The sequence below is a fragment of the Oryzias melastigma genome, linkage group LG15 (genome assembly GCF_002922805.2).
Source record: "Oryzias melastigma strain HK-1 linkage group LG15, ASM292280v2, whole genome shotgun sequence".
In the NCBI taxonomy this organism is placed as follows: Eukaryota; Metazoa; Chordata; class Actinopteri; order Beloniformes; family Adrianichthyidae; genus Oryzias; species Oryzias melastigma.
This window is the reverse complement of record NC_050526.1, coordinates 5,124,928-5,147,477: the sequence shown is the minus strand read 5'-3', so window position 1 is coordinate 5,147,477 and position 22,550 is coordinate 5,124,928. Positions and strand designations below refer to the sequence as shown.

The 22,550-nt window shown below is 36.5% G+C and overlaps 1 protein-coding gene across 2 annotated transcripts in view; it reads left to right on the top strand.

Moving 5' to 3' along the window:
* The window catches only part of LOC112161778 (regulator of G-protein signaling 7), an 84,621-nt gene that overhangs the window by 38,190 nt on the left and 23,881 nt on the right, over nt 1-22,550 (top strand). For both annotated transcript variants that reach the window (XM_024297228.2, XM_036215677.1), the window contains exons 3-4: nt 17,375-17,471; nt 20,602-20,652. In XM_024297228.2, the coding sequence (XP_024152996.1) occupies nt 17,375-17,471; nt 20,602-20,652 (148 nt within the window). The remainder of the gene's footprint in view (nt 1-17,374; nt 17,472-20,601; nt 20,653-22,550) is intronic.

Genomic DNA, 22,550 nt, shown 5'->3' with positions numbered 1-22,550 from the left:
GTAGCATTTGTCTCATAATGAGATGTATAAGATAATTTATGATTATCTGAGTATTTCTTTATACAAATCTGGATCAAAACTAAAGATTGCTTACCGTTTTTTTCTTTTTTTTCCCACGCTAGTGTTAGCTAAGGCTTGTGAGATGCTATAAGCTAGCAGGAGAGAGTGTAAACGAAGGGCTGATGGGAAAATCTCCTGACTTAACTTCTGTACCAACAGTCCACGAGAGGATCTGGTTGCAGACAAGATGGTGGCTGAAAATCTTTAGCCGGAAGCAGAAATTCCACAAGATTTAAGAGTTTTAGCCTCTTTTTATTCAAAGTTTTTCATGTGAATAAATAGTTTAGCGTTCACGATTAGCTGGAAATATGTCAATAAACGCTTTTTTAATTTAAAAAAGAATGTAACAAAAGTGTTCAGACTTGTAAAACTGTTAAGACTTTTTCATTGGAGCTAGATAGAGATAGTTAGATAATCTATTAATCCCGATTAAAATCATATGGGAGTCTGTAGCTCCTGGTCACTCACACAGATTAAAACAGACATTGAAATAAATATTATAAACAAGTAATAAATATGGAACTTTAGCTCCAGACCAGTGTTTACATTTGACCGTAGTTAGCTTTAGCTCTTAGCGCGATCAATGCTAATTTGCTCATGCTGTCGTGGAGAAAAGAGGCTTTTAGTCGGAATATATTAGTGAAAAGCTGTTAATTAACAGTGCAAAACTCCTTTTCAAATCAGTGAATTCACATTCATTGTGTGGAGTTATAATATGTCGAAGAGAATTGGAGATTTTGACGGAGACATTTAGGGACATAAAGGTTCAAATCTCAAAACTGTTAGGGTCACAGGTTGTATTAGTCTTTTTTCTATGGGGTAAGATTGCTGTCAAAAAGAAACGTATTCATAAATCATATTTTGTATTCACAAAAAGAAATTCATACTCATAAATACAAAGTTGTGCAAAAATTTATATTTTGTGCCAAACTTACATAAAAAATACGAATACATTTATTTTTACGTTTAACATTTCTCTTTTGAATACAAATTTTCCTCGTTTTTTATACGACTTCTCTCTGTCTGACGTAGTTTTGACAGTTGGGTAACAGGAGAAATCCGTATCCAAGACAGAGAGAAGTCGTATTCAAAACGAGGAAAATTCGTATTCAAAAGAGACAAGTTAAACGTAAAAATAAATGTTGTATTCGTATTTTTTATGTAAGTTTGGCACAAAATATAAATTTTTGCACAACTTAGTATTTATGAATACGAATTTCATTTTGTGAATACAAAATATGATTTATGAATACGTTTCTTTTTGACAGCTATCTTACCCCATATTTTTCTACCAAAAAAACGAGAATTTTTTGAGTATTTTGCTTTGGTTGCGTTCCAGTTCAGGACTTCCTTCCGGCTATCGATTTTCAGCCGCCATCTTGTCTGCAACCAGGTCCACCTCACAGCCCTACCCAGAACTCCAAGGCGAATTTCTAAAAAGTGACCCAGGCTTTTTGATTTTGGTTAAAAACTGCATAACCATAATTAAAAGATCACTGATAACTACTTTACAGTCGAAAAAAATATAGTTGGAGTTGGACTTTAAACTTCACGTCCCGGTAAGTAAGGGTGAAGCAGATGAGACACAGATATGAAATCTTTTACTCTGAATGAGGGGCCTGTTAGAGCTGTTGTATGTGTCACAATGTGACTGTTAGAAATGAGAAAATTAGCCAATCAGAGTTTAGTTTGTGTGGGAACCCTACAGACTCTTATGTATGTATCACCTGAAGTCGATAAGGAGTCAGTACGCACACTTAGTGTGACGTTAGGGCACTCTAGGACATAATTATCTGTACCTAATAAGTGAGTGTAACTTACATTATTCTTACAAATACTTCACAGTACACTTACATATTACGCACAACAATTGTGTGCTCCATTTTCATGATACCCCTACACGCCTGGCTCCCCCTTAAGATCCAGCCGTTCCTCTTTACGCCCGCCAACGGGGCCCGCAGGTCAACCCCCCGAATGGATGCGTGTGACTAAAACCTAAGAAACAGGAAGAAATGAACATTTTTATAAGAGCAAAGCATAAACAAACAGAAAAATCCCTTAAAACGGATTTAAAGACGGATTTTCACACTGTTTGCCTGCAAAGCTTTGCTTGAAAATTTACCAATTAGCTATTCTGCCCAAAGGCAAATCAAACAATTATCAAGCTTGTTGATACACTTTGACAGTGTTTAAATGACTGCTTTCTTTTTTTAGCCTGTGACATCATTTGCATTTTCGGATTTTTTTCTTTTCTTTCCCAGCATGAGGAAATTCTCAAAACAGCCCTCTATTGGAGAAAGAAAAACGAACATTATATAACATGGAAATGGTAAAAAGCAGTGAGGGAACAACCGGGTTTTAGAAGGAAATTGTCTTTAATCTTAAATCATATTTAGTCTGAAAGGTGTGAAAAAAAGGGAAAAAGAATCCTAAGGATTATTTTTTTATTAGATGTAGGTGGTATCAAGAGAACCAAAGATGACGAAAATGAAGAATCAAATGCTTACATTTGATTTTTGTTTTTTCAGTCTTATTTAAAGAGAAAATCTAAAAGCACCACAGCTTGAATAAAGTAATAACTTGGAGCCCAGGTTGTGTTTGCACCTGGACATCTGCTCCTCCTGTTGTGTGACCCGGCCCTGCTGAGAAGCAGACTGTTGTCCATTCTCCCTCTGAGTTTGTTTGTGAGCCTCTGATACCTGAAACATTGCATAAAACAAGATGAGTCGTGCAGAAATATAAATTAAAACACCAAAAATCGACAACATTTCAGGATGTATCGGTAAAACCTCCATTTGTTTTTTCCTCTTATCATACAAATCTTTTCTTCTCTGAGGCGTAAGTGATAAAATATTTTAACAGAAATTCAATGGTGTTTCAAATATTTTTTTATTTTTATATATCAACTTTGTCCAGTTTGGTCAGACTTGATATTTAGCAATTTAATAGTTTCCTGTTGTGTGGAAAGTAAACCCATCGTTAGCTATGATAGCTGTTCAACAATGCAATAATGCGGGTTCTTTAATGCACATTTAGCGATGGTGTTCACACTGGACAATCAGGGAGGGGCTTCTCCTTTTTTTTGCAGTATACTAGCGCATGGGCGCCATCTGCAGTTGGATAGGAGTTGTTGTAAAATATTGAAGTGGTGCAAATCTCAACAATCTTTTTCTTTCAAATCTGTACATTAAAAAAACCTCTTGTGACTTAATTCCACCCGGACTCAAACAACAATAACCTATGTGGTACCTTATTGTGTTTTCCGTGGTACTTACTATAAACAAGAGCAGAGTAACAAGAGTAACTGAGTAAATACTCCGTGAGTACCCAGTACAAAAAAGTACTATATAAATGCCATTCAAATACCCTGTAACTACCCAGTGGGTATAAAAAGGTACTATGTAAATTCCACCCAAATACCCTATAGTATCCAGTAAGTACAAATAGTATAACGAAAGTACCACTTCAACACCCTGTAAGTACCCAGTAGTGACAAAAAGTTCTATGAAAATACCACTTAAATATTTTGTAAATACCCAGTAAGTACAAAAAACACTGGGTAAATACCACTTAAAACCACTTAAATACCCTGTAAGTACCCAGTAGGTACAAAAAAGTACCATGTAAATACCACTTAAATTCCCTGTATGTACCCAGTAGGTTAAAAAAGTACAATGTAGATACCACTTCAATATCCTTTAAGTACCCAGCAGGTATAAAAAAGTACTATGTAAATACCACTTAAATATCCTGTAATTACCAAGTAGGTACAACAATTACTATGTAAATACCTCTTAAATATCCTGTAAGTACCCAGTAGATACAAAAAAGTACCATGTAAATACCACTTCCATTTCCTGTAAGTACCCAGCAGGTATAAAAAAGTACTATGTAAATACCACTTAAATATCCTGTAAGTACAAAGTAGGTACAAAAATTACTATGTAAATACCTCTTAAATATTCTGTAAGTACCCAGTAGATACAAAAAAGTACCATGTAAATACCACTTACATATCCTGTAAGCACATGTGAATACAACTTATATCTTTTATGTACTCAGTAAGTACAAAAAAAAGGACCATGTGCCAGGTGAATACAACTAAATATCCTGTAAGTACCCAGTAGGAAGAAAAAAATACTGTCTAAATACCACTTAAATATTCTGTATATACCCAGTAGGTAGAAAAAAGCACTATGTAAATACCACTTAAATACCCTGTAAGTTCCCTACACGTACAAAACATACTATGTGAATACCACTAAATATCCTGTATGTACCCACAAGGTTGAAAAAAGTACCATGTAAATAACACTTTAATATCCTGTAAGAACAAAGAAGGTACAAAAAAAGTACCATGTAAATACGACTTATATCCTTTATGTACCCAGTAGGTACAAAAAAGTACCAAGTAAATACCACTTAAAAACCCTGTAAGAACACAGAAGGTACCAAAAAAGTACCATGTAAATACAACTTATAGCCTTTATGTACCCAGGAAGTACAAAAAAAGGACCATGTGAATACCACTAAATATCCTATAAGTACCCAGTAGGTAGAAAAAAGTACCATGTGAATACCACTAAATACCCTGTAAATACCCAGTAGGAAGAAAAAAATACTGTCTAAATACCACTTAAATACTCTGTAAGTTCCCAGTACGTACAAAAAATACTATGTAAATAACACTTAAATATCCTGTAAGAACAAAGAAGGTACAAAAAAAGGACCGTGCAAATACAACTTACAGTATATCGTTTATGTACCCAGTAAGTACAAAAAAAAGTACCATGTGAATACCACTAAATATCCTGTAAGTACCTAGTAGGTAGAAAAAAGTACCATGTAAATACAAATCATATCCTTTATGTACCCAGTAATTACAAAAAAAGTACCATGTGAATACCACTAAATATCATATAAGTACCCAGTAGGTAGAAAAAAGTACCATGTAAATACCACTAAATACCCTGTAAGTACAAAAAAGTACCATGTAAATACCACTAAATACCCTGTAAGTACTGTACTGTAAAAGCGACCTCTGGATGTGGTCGCTTTTGAGAACTTTGAGTTTAAACCACGAAATTCTTCTGTTCGACTGTTCTTCCAGATAGAACAGTGGTTCAGATGAGTATCCTTTCTGCTGTGTGCCCCCCCGCCTTCTTTTACTCATATGAGAGCGATGGCAAGCTGCCAATGATGTCCTTGTGATAGGACTCCCCGAATGCGTTGCTGTGGTAACCCATGTGGCCACCTCTGAAAGACCTAAGATGCGTGGCATCTATTCAACTGTTTTGTCAGCACGTTTACCTCCACCTATGTGCCGGGGTAATTTCCCTTCCAATGCCCAAGTGATGCTCCCTCACCAGCAGGCACCGGGCGTCAGACCGACTTGGTACCGGAGTATTCCCATGGCCAATTAGTCAAACACTACGCTGCCACTTCCTGCTTGTAACCATGAAAAAACTGTAAGGAGATTAACAACTGCACTGTGTATCCTCCCCTCAGAAGGGCATGGAGAATTTTGCTTTTGCGCTACTAGTCAGTATGCAAATGGAGGCGGAGAGACGAGTGATTCATTCTTAGCCACATTTGATTTGGACATTGTTTTTTTTTTCTCTTTTTTCTCTTAACGGTAATCTTCTAAAAAAAGGAATTGTAATAACGCTTTTTAGATAGCAAATGACCTTGTATGGAATAGTGACTGTTGTTGTAAATGACAACAGGCGTGAACATTATCTCTGAGCTTCCACCGCAGGTTCTGCCTCATTCCCTGAGCCTAAGCTCCGCGGTTCAGAAGGAAATGAGATCAACCGACTGCGAGGACTGTTTTATCTGCTGGTGCTGTCATGCTGTATAGCCACAGGTTCCATTCCGCGCTGCTGCTGTCACCGCGCCTCAGGCTGCCAAACTTTAACTGGGTTGGCTCACCTATTTTGATGCGGCACTTTTTAATAGACAACAAAAAGCCCCACCGTCTGGATGTGTCAGTTTGTGTGCACAAATCCCTTGAGCGCATATGCTCCTGGAATGCGGCTTCTGAATGCTGTTTTGTGTGTTGTTCACAGTTGTGTGACGTGTGATGAAGTGTTGGGAGAAATATCTATTTTGTCCTTGCAGGCACACTTGTCCTCAGATAACACTGGGAAGGTAATGCCGCTCCCAAGTCCATCTGATAGGGTAACATTCAGCTATCATTGTGGAGGCAACGGGGAGAGGAAGTGAGTTGGGGCGGATAAGAAGAAGAACAGGAGAGCTTTTAATTTCCTCTGAATCACCGCAATGGAGGTTTTGTGTATCTACACCAGGGGTGTCGAACTCAATCGCACAAGGGGCCAAAAAAACACCTTAGCTTGCAGGTCGAACAGGATAAACATTTATTAAACACTCTAAAATGTTAAAACTTTAAAACTGTAACTTTTTAACATAATTATGAACTAGATATATAGCATGCTAGTGTTAATGCTGTAAGTTAAATTTGGCTGCTGAAGATGCTAGTGCTGATTGCTGAAAATTCTGAAATTGATTGCTAAAAATGCTGAAGCTAATAGCTGAAAATTCTAAGTTGTTAGCTGAAATCACTGACGCTAATGGCTGAAATCACTGAAGCTAATAGCTGAAAATGCTAAAGCTAATAGCACCCAAACATATTTGCTAAATGCCAAATTAGCCTAAACACTAAAAAAAAAAATGTCAGCCAAAACAGCTAACATGTAGCTGAAAAAATAGCTAAACTTCAAATTTTCAAATTGGCCAAAAAAGATTTTTAAAAAGCCTAAATTAGCCAAAGTAGCTAAATAGCTAAACTCCAAAACAGCTTAAAAATACAAAAATACTAAATTAGCCAACACAGCTACCATGTAGCTGAAATATTAGCTAAATTCCAAAATAACCTAAAAAACTAAACAAACAAAAACGTAACTTAGCCAACACAGCTAGCATGTAGCTAAAATATTAGCTAAATTCCAAAATAGCCTAAAGAAAAAAAACAAAAACCCAAATTAGCCAAACCGCTAGCATGTAGCTGAAATATTAGCTAAATTTCAAAATAGCCTAAGAAAACAAAACAAGCAAAAACCTAAATTAGCCTAATCAGCTAGCATGTAGCTGAAATATTTGCTAAATTCCAAAACAGCCTAAAAAACGTAGCAAACAAAAACCTAAATTAGCCAAAACAGCTACCATGTAGCTGAAACGTTAGCTAAATTCCAAAATAACCTAAAAAACTAAACAAACAAAAACCTAACTTAGCCAACACAGCTAGCATGTAGCTGAAATATTGGCTAAACTCCAAAATAGCCTAAAAACAAAAATAAAAACCAAAATTAGCCAAAACAGCTAGCATGTAGCTGAAATATTAGCTAAATTCCAAAATAACCTAAAAAAACAAAACAAACAAAAACCTAAATTAGCCTAATCAGCTAAAATAAATCGTAGTAAATGCCGAAATAGTCCTAAAAGCTAGCAGAATGCCAATATTTAAAACTTTAAAACTCTGACTTTTTAACATAATATGGAATAATAAAAAGGGAGGAATATTATTTCAGAATAAATCAATTTAAACTTTAAATAACTTTCGATATTTAAACCTCCATAAAAGTATATTTTGTCAAAATTATATAGATAACATTGGGCCATAATTAAATCTGGAGGACCGGCTATAATTACCCAGAGGGCCAGATCCGGCCCTCGGGCCGTGACTTTGACACGTGATCTACACAGACAAACATTAACTCGTCTGAAATGTGAATAATTTGTCTAGATTAGATTTTAGCTAGGACCATACACAGCCCAAGAAAGGGTATTGTCATCGCTATGGTTTATTGGCAGCACCTCTGAGGTTTCAAGGTGTCTGGTAATAACTATCATCGCTAGACCCACATTAATTACTCAGTCAGGTAATGATGTTCTAGTTAGGACTGCTTAAAATTGTACTTTGAGGTCATGGAACACAGAGGGTTCTCGTTCCATCGCTTCAATCTAGGTCAGGAAAGGCAATCGTATGATGGGGACGTGGAGTCTTGTTTTAAAAACCTGCCTTTGTGCGACACAATCAACAGATGACTGCTCTTGGCTTGCATTTACAGCTCACTTCAAATGTCAAGGTCACTGCAGTTCATAGCAATTTTGAGCCATGTTTCTTCAGGCAGTCTTGTCAGCTGCCTCACTGAGGAATTCATCATCACTCCACCCTTACAAACGGCGCGGCTGCGATGCTGCTGCTCAGTTTTTTTACTTTGTTTTTCTGTTCGCAAACACTTTAATTCAGGAAGACAAAGCCAGAACTGCTGTAAACTCAGACATAAATCATCCTAGGACTATTTTAGCTTGTTCTGCCCTCACTTTCTTTCTTTCTTTCTTTTTAGAGTCAAAGTCATTCAAGGCCAAATCTGAATTCTTCCTCTACACCTTCTCCCTACCCTTCCTATTGTTCAAATTTGTTTTTTAAAGGGTAACCAAACCCCAAACCAACTTTTTTTGTCTGTTGACCTCTATAAATGCGGCTTCAAAAGTTCTGTCTGTTGCCACATTTTTGACAATTTAAAATAAACTTGTTTCATTGCTGAAATATAGTCTGAAACTTTCTGTGTGCTGCCCCCTACTGGTGAAAACAAAGTAAAACAGTTGAATTTTGTGTAAGTCCCACGTCATTTCAGACGTTTCTCATCATCATGCTCTGCAGCTCCAGTACAGAAGCCCCGCCCATCTTTGACTCCATAGCGGTCGGTTGTTATCGTGTTAGCTATAGCATGGCTCGTGGGTGTATTGCATCCACTAGCTTGCACAACTTTCATGTGGACTTGGAAGTTAGGCAACAGTGGTCAAGTACAGTTGGCATTATATCCAGCGAACTCCATCCTGGTAATGGATTTGCAATGATCGTTTCATTCAAGATTGTTTGCTTAATACGTTAGCCTTTATTAGCTTATGATGCTAGCATCATTTTCCTGCCTCGGGAGAAGGTGGATGAGAAAAATCCTCTACAGAAAGTTCTGTTGAGAAACTGGGATCACTTTTCTCTGTACCACTCTCCATATTGAAGAGTGACTTTTACAATAGATCAAAAGATGACCGGAGAGGGACGTTACTGATCAAAATAATTTGTCAAAATCAGCCTCAGTGTTTTCTCTTGCTTAATAATAGGGCCGCCATGATTAGTCGACTAATCGACAATTAAAATAGTCGACGACTAATTTAACAGTCGGCTAGTCGTTACTTTATATTATATGGGGTCAGATAGGAGTGAAGTTAAAAGTTATAATGGCATTATGCTTTTTTTTTGGATTATTTTGGCACTTATTAAGGTTTTTTAGGCTGTTTTGGAGTTTAGCTAATATTTCAGCTACATGCTAGCTTGTTGGGCTAATCTAGGCTCTTTTGTTTTTAATCTATTTTGGAGCTTAGCCAATATTTCAACTGTATGCTAGCTATTTTGGCTAATTTAGCCTTTTTTGCTTTTTAGGCTAATGTAGCCTTTAGCTAATATTTCAGTTACATACTAGCTGTTTTGGCTAATTTAGGCTTTTTTAGTTTTAGGCTATTTTGGAGAGTAGCTAATATTTTAGTTACATGCTAGTTGTTTTGGCTAATTTAGGATTTTTTCAGATTTTTAGGCTAATGTGGCCTTTAGCTAATATTTTAGCTGGCTATCAACTTCAGCGTTTTCAGCTAGCATCTTCAGCGCCCAAATTCAGCTTGCAGGATTCACACTAGCATTTTTAGTTAGCTTAAAGCCAATGATGGTTAAGATGTGTGCTTTATATCCAGTTTGTGCATGACCCGATTAGTCGACTAATCAGAATAAATAATCTGTGATTAGTCGACTATTGAATACATTTGTGGCAGCACTACTCAATAATCTTAGATCCTGGTGCCTTTAGAGTCTGGTGGGGACTTTTCTTTCTTCGATTTAGCACCTCAAATGACTGGACTTGATGCTCTTGACAGTGACTGAAAGGGAAACATAAGGACAGCATTGATTTACAAACCCAGTTTGAAATGTTTTTATGCTCCAAATGGTGCTTCAAAATACCACGAGTGCCCTCAGTGATGGTCTTTGAAGTGTTTGAAGCCGCTGTGTGCCGCGGCTCAGTGTGTGCTTATATCCGGAGCTTTTGTTAGTCACTTCATATGTACCGAGTCCTGTGCCATCATTATTCAGTGATTCACACTGTGCAGCCAAAACACTCACTCTTATCTGTTAAGAGGCTGCAGAGACGCAGTCAGACATCTCTGGGTGGGAGGAAGGAGAAAGATGGAGAGAGTTTTGTGCTTTCTTTTGTCTCCCTTGTGGGAATAAACTTTTCTATCCTTTCTCTTTCTACACGAAGCCAGAGAGCATTTCCACGTCAGGAGCTTCAGATCGTAAATATTCAAGCTGGTGGCATTTTACTGTGTGTAGGTGGTGAGGTTTTGCAGAGATGGAGGAGAGTGTGTGAGATCACTGTTGCTGTTGTCTTGGCTTTGCTCTATAACACGGAGCCAGTTAACTTCCACAGAAAAAAAACACACTGTTTTTGCAGGATAAATTGAGCTGAAACAAGAAAGATGTCATATTTTTCAATGTCATGTTGAGTTATGTGTGATTCCATAAGGTTGTAGATGGAATTTTAGCACACACAATTCTGTTTTTGTGGAAGCAAAGCTAAAAAAAACTAAGAGATTAAATTGTCGGCATTGGGAAACTCGTCCACTTTTAACCTGTCGGTGGACTAAGTTCATCATAATTCTCAGTTTTTGTATTTTTGTAGTATCACTAATGATCTTTATTCAATCTTTATACGAAAAAATGTATATAATCATATGTTAGCAATGCTCACACACCCACACAACAAGGCCTACAAGTCTCTTAAGCCTTGTTTCCACTTAGCGATCCGATTAGATTAGATTAAATAGATTAAATACTTCCAACCTGTACCTCTTGATGGACCCCGATCCGTTGTAGGTCCATAGAAAAATGTAATGAGACGGTTTGAGCGGAGCTGCTGTTGCCACCCGTCGATTGGCAGAAAGTGATGACTACATTAGAAAGCTCCAATATAGCGCTAAGCTAGCTATTCCGTTATCTTCCTAAACTAAAGCCTCGTTTCCACTGAGCAGTTCGGTACTTTTCAGTTAATTCTGGCGAGTGTTTCCCCTCAGTTACGCCTCGCCTCCACTGAGCGGTTTGTTTTCACGGTACATGCGTGTTGTAGACTGCTAGCGTGTCATTGCATCATTGTAGTGCGATGACTAGAGAAGCACCGACAATGGAGGTCATCCAGCTGTTTTCTTGCTTTATTTTTTGTACATCGCGTTTAGAAGAATTTTATGTTTTTTTTAAAGAAAATTTGCAGGCGGCTAACGCTAGCTTAGCGCTATATTGATGCGTTCTTCAGTTTTTGCCAAACGACGGGTGGCTACAGTGGCTCCGCCCCAACTGCTCCATTCTATTTTTCTATGGACCTACAGCGGATGGGGGCCGCCAAGAGGTACGGGTCAGAACTGTTTAATGGGTCCATTTTACAATGGAAAATACCGGATTGAACCGGACTGAACCAGACTGCTTAGTGGAAAGAGGCTAAATATAACGAAAAGTAAAACAATAAAAAGACGAGCTGGAGCTTGTTGTTGTTTTCTAGTGTTACGCGCCATGTGGTCTAGGGGTGCGGGGCCTAACATAAAGGTAAATTAAAGAAAAAAAAAGTGTAACAAAAACACAAATGTCTCCATAAAAGTTAACAATATTTATTTACAAGAACAACCAAACATTAACTGAAAGTGAAGCAAAAGGCTTCAGGGTGAACCAAGCACCACACCTGAAACAAATAAACAGAAAGACACAAACAAAGATCCACCAAACACACAGGAGTCCCACTCTGACAAAAATACACAAAACCAAATACGGCCACAGCCGTAACACTAGTCGTCGCACTACAATGACACGCTAGCGGTATACAGCACGTATACACCATGAAAACAAACCGCTCAGTGGAAGAGAGGCTTAATTAAGTGGAAACATATCGTAAATAATAGTTGACGATACAATTCATTGACGGTTTTCCGGTTCCAACGAGCAGACGCGCATCTTCAGCTCTCCTCAACTCTTCGGCTTTTCTGAATCTATTAATATTTGATATTAAGTCCTGAACTAGATATTGATAATTCATGTAGAGAAAATGGTCGAGTCGGGGTGGGATTATATAAGTTCGCTTCCTTCCACTCCCTTTCAAGCGATCTACTTGTGATTCGTTAAGTGATATGTTATGTATGTATTGTGACCTGATTACTTGAAATAAACCATTTCATTCATTCATTCATTCATTCATTCATTCACTCACGATATTGGTTCTTCTTGAATGATCCAGTTTACTGACCTCAAATCAATCCAGGACATACGCAGCCAAAAATTCAACTTGTGTGACTCCCTATTCATTGTATTTATTGGAAGATGATTAAGTGTAAACTAAATATATGTACAAACAAACAAGTGAACAAGAATTTACAGAAAATCCATCCACATTTTAGTTTAATTAAGTTGTTTTTCCACATGAAAATACCAAAAACAGAAGATTATTAGAATGTTATGCAACACTGTTTGGTCCCGTCTTTGTAAAATTCAAAGTGTTTCCACATGTTGGACTGTAATGATTGCATGATCAGTTTTTATTACCGTCACATTTGTGTTTTCTGATGTTATTGGTCATTAAATAAACATAGCGTGCCTCAATCCAAGTATTTTCGAATATAATAGATTTATGATGTAACGTCAAAGGTCAATTTCAAAGGTCATCTATTAAATTGATGAATCATTACATAATTAATGTTTTTGTTAAGACTTAATACTTGCCATTATTGTGTTAGTGGCATCATGATGGAGGCTGTATTTTGTTGTTTTTTTATCTGCCGCTGTGAGTTTGGAGAAAAGAAAGAGCCTCTAAAGGAATTCCCAAACGTTTGAAGCTGACAGAGAGAGAGACTTCCATTCTGACAGCTGACAGAAAATGTGAAAGAACAAGTCGAAAGACGATCATTCCAGCTCGTTCTGTCACTTTTAGACATTTGTCTTCTCTGGTTTGTTGACTTTGTTAGTTTGGAAAATGTATTGGAATTCATTGGAATTCCTATATTTTGGGGTTTTAATTTATTTGACTGTTGATGATTTTCATTTATTTCATTTTTAATTGGAGAGTTCGGTCAGATCTTGCAAAAATTATTGCTTTGTTTGTCTGCAATTGCCAAACAGTATAAACTTATGCTAATTAAGAAAAAAATTTTTTGCCAGGAAATAATAATTTATTCATTTCATAATATTGCAAAACTTCAACTTATACAATGGAGATTTTTAGGAACAATTAAAAAGTGTTGGTTTTTTAAGTCATTTCAGTGAATTTTGCCCGGTCTTATCTTTTTTTTTTATTATTTTTTACTGGTCTTGCTAGCCTCTCCCCAGCAGTTCTTCACTTATAGCATAGGTCCATGTCTGTGCTCCATCAGTGTCAATTAAACTCCAATCACTAACTGGGATGCGTCTTCGCTTCAGGATATTTGACTTGCTGCAAAGCTTTCATTACGACATCATGCTACAGTGCCGGCTCCTTGAACCACCAAACCCGAGTGGTTGCACATTTGCATATCGAGCTCAGCTTATTTTTTAATCAAAACTGTTTCTTTTCTCACCAGTGTGCCGAAAAATGAATTTCACCTCCTCCGCACAATAGGGAATTGGTTAAATTCAACTTGCATTCCCAGATGAACTCTGCTGATAAAGCCTGTGTGTGTTAGTGTTTGTGTGTGTCATGCAACATAAAAAGAGGAGAACAATCAAATTGATGAAGGATTATCTCTGTATGGTCTGAGCTCAGAGGAGAAACACAACACTTGCTCTGAGGACGGCAGGCTTCACTGTCAGCTAATTAAGAATGTGACCAGGAGTTTATTTATGTTATTCTATTTTAGGTTTTTAAAAATTCAAAAACTTAAAAAAAAATAATGATAATCACAGATTAAAACAGTAAAGGACAAGACAATTACCATATTTTCTGCAGTTTAGGGCACCTCAGATTATAAAGCAATGAATGGATTATTTTCAGGTTTATGTCGTACGGTGAGGCGCATTAAGAGAGACCAAAGAGTCAGAGATGAATTCCTCAGTCAGTCAGACTTTAACTGTGTTCACAGTAGAACTTGTTTGTAACAAATTAGTGTTAGCCACATTAGCGTATTTGCGATACCTGTTACTCCCAACTTGGTTTGCAACACATAAAAAACTGACCAATACAGCTAAAACAAACTGAGACTATGCTAACTCCCATCCTCGTTAGGAACACCTAAATTAAACACAGTCCGACACCGCTGTACGTTAGCTACGTTAGCATATTCATAATAAATCCAGGCTTGTTTGGTGCATGCTATATGTTAGCCACATTAGCATAATTGCAATTCCTTTAGTACCCAACCTTATTTGCAACACGTAAAAAACAGACTGATACTGTTAGAACAAACATTTGGCTATTGTGACTATGCAAACTCCTGAACTTATTTGTAACAACTAAAAAAAACAAAAAGTCCGGCACCACTTTATGTTAGCATATTCATAACAACACTCAAAGCTTAAAATGTTTAAAACAAATGTTACTGTGATTATGCTGACTTCCAACCTTGTTAGAAAAAAAAAACAGTTTGACACAGATTCACATTAGCTTTGTTAGCATATTCATAATAACGCCTAAACTTGTTTGGCACATGCGACATGCTAGCTGTGTTAGCCATGTTAGCATATTTACAATATCTGTAACTCCCAACTTTGTTAGTAACATTTAAATTAAAAACAGTCAGACTTTGTTTCACGCTAGCTAGGTTAGCTTATTCATAATAACCCCCAAACTTGTTTGAAACATGCTAAATGCTAGCTGCGTTAGCCATGTTAGCATATTTACAATATCTGTAACTCCCAACCTTATTAGTAACATCTAAATTAAAAAGAATCAGACTTTGTTTCACGCTAGCTAAGTTAGCTTATTCATAATAACCCCCAAACTTGTTTGAAACATGCTACATGTTAGCTGCATAAGCCATGTTAGCATATTTGCAACACCTTTAACTCCCAATATTGTTGGTAAAATGTAAAAAAAACTGACCAATATAGCTAAAAAAATGTTACTGAGACTTCACTAACTTCCAACCTTGTTTGAAACACCTAAGAAAAAAAAAAAAAAAAAAAACAGTCCGACACCACTTTATGTTAGCTACCTTTGCGTATTCATAATAACACCCAAAGTTGTTTGGACTGTGCTACATGTTAGCTGGATTTACCACGTTAGCATATTTGCAATATCTTTAACTCCCAACCTTATTTGTAACATATAAAAGAACCAACTTATACTGTTTAAAACAAACGTTACTGAGACTTTACTAACTCCCAACCTTGTTAGAAACACTTAAGGAAAAAAAAACAGTTCGACACTGCTTCACGTTACCTATGCTAGCATATTCATAATAACACCCAAATGTTTGGAACATGCTACACGCATAACTCCCAACTTTGTTTGCAACATGTATAAAACTGAGCAATACAGCTGAAACAGTTGTTACTGAAACTACACTAACTTCCGACATTGTTAGAAACACCTAAAAAAAGACACAGTCCGCCACCACTTTACATTAGATATGTTAGCGTATTCATAATAACACTTAAAGCTTGTGAGGAGCATGCCACACGTGAGCTGTATTAGCGTATTTTCAACACGCGTAACTCCCAACCTAGTTAGCAACAAAACAACAGACTGATACTACTAAACAAACGTTAGACTGAAGTCACATTTCCCAAAATGCCACTGTGCTGTAACCTGCTGAATTATTACCTAAACTTCAAAATAACCTACTCCCCCCCCCCAAAAATAGCCTAAATTAGCCAAAAGAGCTAAGATGCTGCTGAAATATTAGCTAAACTCCAAAATAGCCTAAAAAACAAAAAAGTCCAGATTAGCCAAAATAGTTAGCATGTTGCTGAAATACTAGCTAAACTCCAAACTAGTCTAAAAAACACAAAAATAATATATTAGCCAAAATAGCTAGCATGTAGCTGAAATATTAGCTAAACTCCAAAATAGCCTAAAAAACAAAAAATTCCAGATTAGCCAAAATAGTTAGCATGTAGCTGAAATACTAGCTAAACTCCAAACTAGTCTAAAAAACACAAAAAAGCCTAGATTAGCCAAAATAGCTAGCATGTAGCTGAAATATTAGCTAAACTCCAAAATAGCCTAAAAAAACCTATAAATGCCAACATAGTCAAAAAAGCTAGCATAATTCCATTGTAACTTTCAACTTCACTACACTCTGACTCCATATAATATAAAGTAATGACTAATCAACTAAAAAATTAGTTGTTGACTATTTTAATAGTCGATTAGTCGTCAGTTAATCAACTAATCGTGGCAGCTCTAATGTATAAGGCTTTTTTTGGGAAAAATTAAGGCTTATAGTACAAAATATATACTGGTGGTGCATATTGTGTGGCTCATTATGGTGTTTTTTTTGTTAAATTCTACTGAATACTACTAATTTACAACATTTTTTCCATTTCAAGGTAGAGAAACACAACAACTTATAAAAACAACAACTAAAATTGCTATTTTAAAGCAGAAAAAATACGGCTAAAAATCCCAAATCCATTACCTGGTTCAGAGTGCACACATGAGTGGCTGTGTCGGAGTTTGGGGCGATGCGGTCCGGTTCTGGTTTGTTTATCAAAGATCAGGAGAAATCTCCTCTGTTCTACCTTCCTCTTCGCTTCCATCTGCATGTTTGTGGAAACACAGTTGCTGAGTGTTACCTTGCCAGGTCGCTGAGTTAACTCACACTGCATCATTATAATAGTGTGTGTTTTTGTGTGTGTAACCGTTTGCTCGTTATTCCAAAGTGCGGCTTCAAATTGTTACCCAGCAAAAGACCAAACGTGTATGAGTGCGAATTGTTTGGCTTTCTGCTGTGCAAAATTGAGACGTGTGACTGTCAAAAGATGCCACTTTACTGTGACGGATGAGAAGCGTAACTTCGCTGCCTACTTCTCAGGTTTAATAGCTGCAGTGGAATTCATGAAAATTGCACAAATCTGTATTTGTCATAGAAGGACGCTGACAGTCGGGCCTGCTAGTTACCAGCTTAATCACTCCACCCCCTGTTCCTCTGAAGCACACATTTCTATCAGTTTACTCCTCGCTGTCTTTTCCTTTTTTTTTCTCTACCGACCTCCACTTATTGGTAAAAGTAATGGAAGTTACTCGTTCTCTCTGGTCCTCTCATCCTCTCTTTTCCTCTCACTTTTCTCCAGATGGAGGAGGTAATAGCACGCATGCAGGACGAGAAAAATGGCATCCCCATCCGAACAGTGAAAAGTTTTCTAACCAAGATCCCCAGTGTTTTTTCAGGTAACACTTTTACTTTTTTCTCCCGTCACTCTCTTACTGCAACATGTTTTCTTCTAAAGTTTCGTCTAAAGGCAGAAAAAGAGTAGTCCAATTTAAGTTGTGATGAATGTAAAGGGAAATAACAAAGTTGTGTCAATTAGGGAGATAATTTTAGTAAATTCACTATGTAGGGCTGGGTATCGATAATATTCAGAATCCATTCGATTCAATTATTTCAATCCGTTACTTTCAAGTTTACTCATTTCTACACATTTGTTTAGAAAATACGTTAATAATCTATATATGTTTTAAATATTTTTATATTAATCTGATACACTTCACATACTGTAAAATATATTAGTGAAATAATAATATAAGATTTTTAATACTATACAGTATTACATTAGTTCTTAAACAAGAAGCTCCAACAATTGTTCCGTCTCTCCTGGAGGGCGTTTCAATTTGGCCACTAGGTGGCGATCACACTATAGCATTACACCTTATTCCAGAAGAAGAAGAAAATATGAGCAAAAAAACGGTACTTTAGACCACAAATAGTTACTTTAAAATATACTCCTTAAAAGAGTTTGGAAAATTCATACCTGTGTATATACCGTATTTTCTGGAGTATAAGCTGCATTTTTTCATAATTTAGTCAGGGGTGTGGCTTATACTCATAAATAGACATAAATAGGCTCATATTTGTTATTTTCCCAGTAAACATCGGTTGTCTTTCAGCTGTTGTTTCCTCTAACAACCACTAGAGGGTGCTGCATCTGAGTATAAGTATTTCTACTGATAGCGGCAGAAGAAGAAGTGTCGTCCAAAACAAACACGGAAGAGAATCTTTTCCTCTTCAACTTTGATAGTTTTTTATGCACATCAAAAGATTAGCATTCTTGTGTTTATTTATTTATTTTTAGCTACGGCGGATTGGTTCTGAAACGTCAGACTTTTTTTCCCAAAAGTGTAACTTATATAGGGTTTTCTTCTTTTTGATTTGACATTTTTTGCTTTTTCAATTTATACTCCAGAAAATTCGGTAAAGATGTTAATTTAGTCAGCAATGTATGTTTAAATCAACTGAGCATTAGCATTAGCCGTCCTATGGGAAATCCCATTATACGTTAGCATCAAGCTAGCGGACTTAAGCTTTATACGTTAGATCGATCTCTACTTTTATGGATCGATTATTGATCTTTTACGCTTAAATCAATTCAGATCGATTAATTGCTTTTATCAACACAGCCCTCTATGTCATCGTCATTTGCTTAACACACAATGTTTTGTTTTTAAACAATATCAAATTATTATTTTTTTGAGTGGAGAACATTTTTAATGCACACAACCTTTTAAATACAACTTTTTTATTGGTTACAAGTTTACATTCATAAACCGTTGGTTAGATTGAATCAGATTTTGTTTGAGGTGATGAGTAACTGCTAACCTGTCTTGGATTTATGCATTTTTTTTACCTTTTGAGGGATGAAACAGACATAGACACCATCATGAGCAAATTAGGTGTGAAATTGTGGATGGAAATATTAAGGAAAAAATGAAAAAATATAGTTTGGTTTGTAATACAAAAAAAATCCATAAAATAACTGTGCCAATTGTCTAAATATGTTCAGTCCCGTCAAATCTGTGGTTCTTCCAACCCTTTTAATGTGCTTAATCCTGATGTTACGGTTCTGCATATAACCTCCTCCAGCACCAAAAGTCTTATGTTTTTGGGTCGTAAGAACATGTTTCGTATTGAAGCTATGTTGTCATTTAATAACCAAATTCTGCACAAAAAAATGAAGCAGCTAAAATAAATAAATAATAAAAATGAATCTGTTTTCTAATTTGTTGTTTGCATCATCACCATGGTTACTTTATCTTCTCCAACAGTCACATGATAAATGCTGAATAACAGGAAGGGTGATTCATCAATGTCACAATTTTGCTTCATGCAAATTACATCTCTGCAATAAAAACGGGAGGCTCTGCTTTTCTATTTAGCTTTAACAATTTTCTACTGTCCTTTTCTACTCTAAATTCCTTAAAATTCTATTGTTAACACACAAAATCAAGCTAAAATAGACCATCGCTTGAGTTTTATGGATCAATAAACACTTTCAAGGACAAAAAATATTCTATAATTGCATTTTTTGGGTTTGAAATGATTCACTGTAACATTTCGATATTGTTTTCACACAAGCAGACACGTGCACACCTCGTCGTGTGCTTGCTTGTTGTGATGATAATCAATGGGAGGAGCAGCATTACACACCGTATTTAATGCTCTCTCTTGAAAGCGGGTCAACTGACGGTGTGAAAATGATGTTAGACTAATGACGTTAATCCATTAGAAATCTCATCTGGTTTGGGAGCTAAAAAAGCAACAAGATGGAATGAAGGTGAAATGAAAAGAACAAAGCGGATGGAAGGAGTGGCACCATGGTGGACGGGGCTTGAATTCCCCCATGCTTCTATTTCACACTTTTTTTTTCCTGCCTTCTGTGGCTTTGTCTCCTCAACACACCCTCACCTGTCAAAATGACAGACAGTAATAATAGCTTGGAAATATATAGCCAAAGCGCTACAGTCACATGTTGTGCTGGGGTGTGAAAAAGCTCACGCTGTTATTTTTATTATTATATTTTTTTTCCCTGAGATCTGAATTTGATTCTGTTGTGACCTCCGGCGAGGAAGATGGAAGATGATGCCTATCATCCAAAAAGTTTACCGAAATGAAAAACTCCATGTGTATTCAGCTCTCCGTAATGTTTTTAACATTTTCTGAAGCACAAAGGGATGAGCTGACTTATTAATTGCTGCGAGTCGGACAGAGAGTTGTTGTGATACTCTGTATAATACATGCTTCACTGTTTCAGCGGACCGCTGGTCATTTATATTAATGGACTCCAGTCTGGCTTGGAGAGGTTGTCAGATAAGAATATCTGGTAATGGATGGCCCAATACCTGCTAACGGGGTGGGGGGAGAGGGGGTAAAGCAAGAGTAGTGTGTGCAGAAATGAGATGAAAAGGCCAGGTGAAAAGGGGCTTTTATTTTTTTATTTTGGAAGCACTTATAGTCTTAAAAAAACACCTTTTTTAGGCATACTGAGCAAAGAAATGTTCAAATTCCCTTTTTTTTTAATTTCAGGTTCAGATATTGTGCAGTGGTTGATCAAAAATCTGGATATTGAAGATCCAGGTAAGTTGTTTTTTTAATCTTTATTGTTAATTTCAATGCTTGTTAATCTTAAGCCTTTCAGAGTTAATTATATTTAAATTTATGCTAATATATTATCTTTGGCACATGAAAGAACACATTTTTTATGAAATATAAGTTATTTTTTTATTTTTTTTCTCTGAGGCTCCGCCTCTCGCTCCTTGTGGGTGTCGCCCATTTCATGAACCTAGAGCCGGCCTCGGCAGCGTGTCTGCGTTTCGCCCACAAAAACATCCAAACTTTTGCAAAGATGGATGTGCTTATTGTGCATTTAAAATAATAAAATTGCCGATCACCGCTAGCTCGGTGGAGACATGTGTGTGTTAGTCTGGGGGCGGAGCTGGCAGCGCAGATGTTTCCTGAAAGGGGCTGTTCCTCACTTTGTGACATCACAATGAGTGGACACACTTGTGTTTGTGGATTCTTAAGGGACTGGTGCTCAGAGCGCATGGTTATAGGGCAGTGGTCCCGACCCTCTGGCGCCGGTCCATGGGTCACTTGGTACCGAGCCGCTGACAGAAAAAGAAAAACAGATAAATAAAGACGTTAACTTAAAATATTTCTGTTTCGTTTATATTCTGATCTTGAAGGAAGTTTTATTTTGAAAGACTTCTGAATTTTGCTAACAACATCCGTCTGGGTTATGTAACTTAAAGCAGCTAACTAGGATAGCTAACTAGATTGCTAAGCTAGTAGCTCAAAGCTAAATACAAAAACAATTGAACGATTTAGGAAAGCTTTTTCAGGGAGAAAAGAGTCAGTGAGGAAACCTAAGAAGAGCCTTCGACTTCAATGAACAATAAAAGCTGCTGTTTACTGACAAAATCTGGAGTTTTCATTGACATATGGAATTATCGAGACAGTTCTCGTGTAGCAGAGGCGACTCTGTCTAATACGTGGCGACAGACTCTCGACTGTTTCACAGACCAGATAATAAAGTTACTGACACAGTGGATTCACGTTTATATTATATTTATAAAATACCAGTTTTATTCTGGTGGCGCCATTTTATTTTTACTTTTTGCTTCATCCATTACATCTTAAAAGTCGGACGTAGAAGCTAGCGTCTGCTTGTTAGCCTCTACTTTGACGTTAAAGGGAAAATTCTCATCGTAGAGTTCAAACAAACATTTGACGGAAGATTCAATCAAATAAAGTTTGTGGAAACTTGTAAAAGGGACATTTGAGCATTTTCGCACGGCAATGCTGCCGTTCAGAAATGTTTTTGTGTTTGGAAAAAAGAAGAAACATAAATGAGGATTTATGTTAAAACAGAATATGATCAATAATCAGAGCCTGGATTGAGTGCTAAAAAGACATTCTATGGGGGTTAAAAACCGCGTAATGTTTCTTTTATGGATTTTTTTTCTTTTTAAATCAGAAACGATTTCTACAAATCAACTTTGTTATCTTAAAACTTCATCATCTGTATAAAAAAAAAAACATCTACTGGTATTTTTAGGCTTTTTTAAACAAAATTTCTTGTTGTAGCATTTTATTTTGAAAATAAATTTTCATAAACCAAGAGATAAAAAAATACGAACTTCAGCCCCATATGGACCGGTCCCTTAAAATATTAAATTATAAAATAAAATAGTAAAATTTAAACGTATCTGTAGGCTGATAAAGGTCAGGGACGACTGTTAGAGGAACGCTCAGAGACGCATGAATGGATCAAAAAATCTTAAGAGCTAAAAAAAAAAAGAAGTTAAGTTTGTATGTTATAATCCTTTTAAAAGACAGCAAATGATATATTTCTGGTTCTACCAAAACTCTTACCTTGTTTGCGACATCAGATGAATAAAGTACAGACGAGTACGAAGAGTTAGAGTAAAGAAGAGACAGAAATGTGCCACCATGAGAGATTAAAACGTACTGGA